Genomic DNA, 2,968 nt, shown 5'->3' on the forward strand with positions numbered 1-2,968 from the left:
GGAAAATAAGGAAAATAATGCAAATGAAGATATAGCTAGAAAATGACTAAAGAAAGAAAATGATCCTAAATAGCGTGGAAACGATGATGATGTATGCATAAACATTGTGCTGATGATAATTGTTGGAGAAGTTGATTACCTTATTATATTATTATTGTATTTGTACAGAAGAAGAAAAAAGGGCACGTTATAATAATTGAGGGCCCTTTCTTTATGTGCAATAATTTTGAGGAGCTTACAGATTTGCGATTCTAATTGGTTATCTCATCAGAAGGTTTCTTTTCCACTCGGGTCATATCTTGCCAGGTAACACACATATCAATATATCATATATGAAGAAATTCGCAAATTTTATGATCAGTATTTCATATATGACAAATTCAACTCGGCCCCTAAATTATTTCTAAGTTATTATTTTAATTTGTAATCCTTAATTTGCATATAAATTGAGTTACATGAATCTCTAAATGTGTAGAAATAAATATTGTAATATTTGGGTTAACCACAAAAAATACTCCCAAATTTTGTAAACGTTGACAATAATGTTCTCCTTTTTATTATCAACAAAAATATCATTGAATAATTTAAAAACACATACGAAATGTCTGCCGTCAAGTGATGGCTTTTTCATTAACGGAAGTGTTTGATGTGACAAACAAAAAAGCTTACGTGGCAAACGGAGATCTTACTTGAATCCATTCTCAAATTTTCTAATTCATTAACCATAATCCCCAATTGTAAAATGAGAACGTGATACATCTGAAGAAGGGTTCAACCATGGATGTAGCTGGAATGAAACGAAGGTCTGCGTCAATGGCAGAAGGATGCAAGGATTGGTGCGGAGACTCTGGTTCGAAGCAGTATGATGGTATGTGTCTCTGCTCTCTTGCTGTTATTGTTCTGAAATCGAAGACGAATGCTAACCAGGGAGGTAGTTCTTTCGGTGTCCACTATGAAAGGTAAATATGACTTGATTTTGCTCTCCAATTGGTCTTCGTTGTTGTTCCTATTTTAATATGTTTTTCGCATCTTTTGATTCATCATTGTTCTTCATCGGTTTTCAATATGTATTCTTGGCAGAATAAAAATCAAGATTGCAAATATTTTCAATGGATTGATGAATTGGAAGAGCATCAACACATGGTTGAAGAGGAGGAATGCTCTTGGAACAACAAACCTGTGCTATCTTCACGTGGAAAACTCAAACAGAAGAGCGTTAGGAAGCTGTTCGAATCAGTAGAGTGTGAGGACATAGTCCCCATGGTGCAACCTGTTCTTACAAAAGAATTGAAGGAGAAATTGAAGAGGATTGAAATTCTTCTAATCATGATGTGCATTGGGGTTGTAATTGGTGTCTTCATCAATTTCTTTGCTCTGTTTAAGAACTTATTTGTACTACTGTTGAATAGTGGATGAAGAGTAAATGTCAATTAGAGTGTATTTTGATAACTATTGATGTGCCAAATTTGGTTGAAACATGGAATGACAACTCTTGTATTGTGTTTTGATGAGAATCTGATGTGTATTAAGAGTGTACCATATTATTCGACTGTAGCTTTGATGAGAACCTGATGTGTGTTGTATTTTTCAAGGTGCAGTAAAATTAAATAGAACACTTGTAGTACAAACTTCATAATTAACATTTAAATGTAGTGTATCTAATCATATTGACCATAACAGGTTACATAACATTTATCAGCAATCCACAAAAAGTAAATTAACATTCCCTATCATTTAAGCATAACCTATGAGCAAGTGACAATATCTAGATGACATAAGCTAATTAGGTAATGTACCATAAGAAGTACTAAACAGAGTCAAACACAACCTAGTCCAATAACTTTCAAAACAAGTTAAACAATTCATCCAAAAAGCTCATTAACACCAAAAAAAAGGAATGCTAAATCAATTCCACAATATCAAAAGATCATAATACAATACATTCATCATGGCTTCTTCTTTGGGTTCTCTGAAGGCTTTGAAGGTGTAGGTGTGAGCATGAATTCCATGAACCTCTTTGTGGTGCCTTTACTTGCTGCATTCATTGTTTGTTGAGAAACCATTGAGGGAGCATTGGAGCTAGAATTTGGCACATGCACTTGGCTTGGAATATTGGGTCTCACAGGAATATTGGGCCTACCAGCTACGCTGGACCTGACTTGTGATGGCCTAAAAGGTGCATTGGGCCTCACTGTAGTAGCCCTTGAAGAGGGAGTAGCAGCATTCAATGGAGCAGCCCTAATTAGATCATGTGCACCTACAACAGTGGATGGTGGTCTCATAATTGGGATCTTTGCCCTAGCACTAGATGCACCCCTCCTCACAGGTCTTGGTACAGCAGCAACAGCATGGGCAATCTTTGGTGGATTTGACTTCTTGATAGTAGTGGCTGGTGCTTTTACTGAAAATGCTGGTATTGGTGCAGAGCCTGTTGAGCAAGATGTTTCCATTGTTGTGCTTGCAGTCATGGTTGAAGCAGATGCTGCTGCAAGGTTTGAACCCAACTCTTGGGCTTGCTACAAATTGAAAACATAGATTCTAGAAGTCTGTATATATTGCAGAAAAACAAGTACAAAGGTGTAAGTATGAAGCTAACATCGTCGTCAGTTTGAGATTGTGGGTGCCCCTGTGTAACTTGTTGTTCATCTGCTGCCTCAAGAGTCTCCTCATAATTCATTTTTTGCTCTCTGTCTGATAGATCAGCAGTATCTTGTTATTCATATGTTGATCCTGATGCAGTTTCGACAGCTTGACCAGTTTTTCAGTAAGACTCTTTTTCTTCTCCTCACATGTCCTTGCATTGTGTCTTTGCTGTAGCATATACAATAGATTGGTACATATTTAGAATACAAAACCAAAATTTAGCCAATACAACAGATTGGAACATACTTAGAATACAAATTCAGCACTTAATGTATATGACATCTTGGTGCATATTTAGACTACAAAACCAATGACTTAATATAAA

At 36.1% G+C, this 2,968-nt stretch overlaps 1 protein-coding gene across 3 annotated transcripts; it reads left to right on the top strand.

Moving 5' to 3' along the window:
- On the top strand, window positions 37-1,551 carry LOC107634813. 3 transcript variants are annotated; one of them, XM_021117629.1, is made up of 3 exons: window positions 37-306; window positions 769-959; window positions 1,081-1,551. In XM_021117629.1, the coding sequence occupies exons 2-3, from the start codon at window positions 778-780 to the stop codon at window positions 1,238-1,240; spliced, it is 342 nt and encodes a 113-aa protein (XP_020973288.1). In that variant the 5' UTR covers window positions 37-306; window positions 769-777; the 3' UTR covers window positions 1,241-1,551. The 3 variants fall into 3 exon arrangements, 2 of the variants coding, with proteins under 2 accessions (XP_020973288.1, XP_020973287.1); XR_002358611.1 differs by having other exon boundaries at window positions 38-306; window positions 788-959; XM_021117628.1 differs by lacking the exon at window positions 37-306 and having other exon boundaries at window positions 314-959.

The sequence above is a fragment of the Arachis ipaensis genome, chromosome B03 (assembly GCF_000816755.2).
Source record: "Arachis ipaensis cultivar K30076 chromosome B03, Araip1.1, whole genome shotgun sequence".
NCBI lineage: Eukaryota > Viridiplantae > Streptophyta > Magnoliopsida > Fabales > Fabaceae > Arachis > Arachis ipaensis.

Excerpts from the sequence above, each read along its gene's own strand:
- LOC107634813 (XM_021117629.1), top strand. The coding sequence starts at position 778 with ATGGATGTAGCTGGAATGAAACGAAGGTCTGCGTCAATGGCAGAAGGA. Across the intron at positions 960-1,080 it reads TTCGGTGTCCACTATGAAAG|AATAAAAATCAAGATTGCAA; the intron begins GTAAATATGACT and ends TATTCTTGGCAG.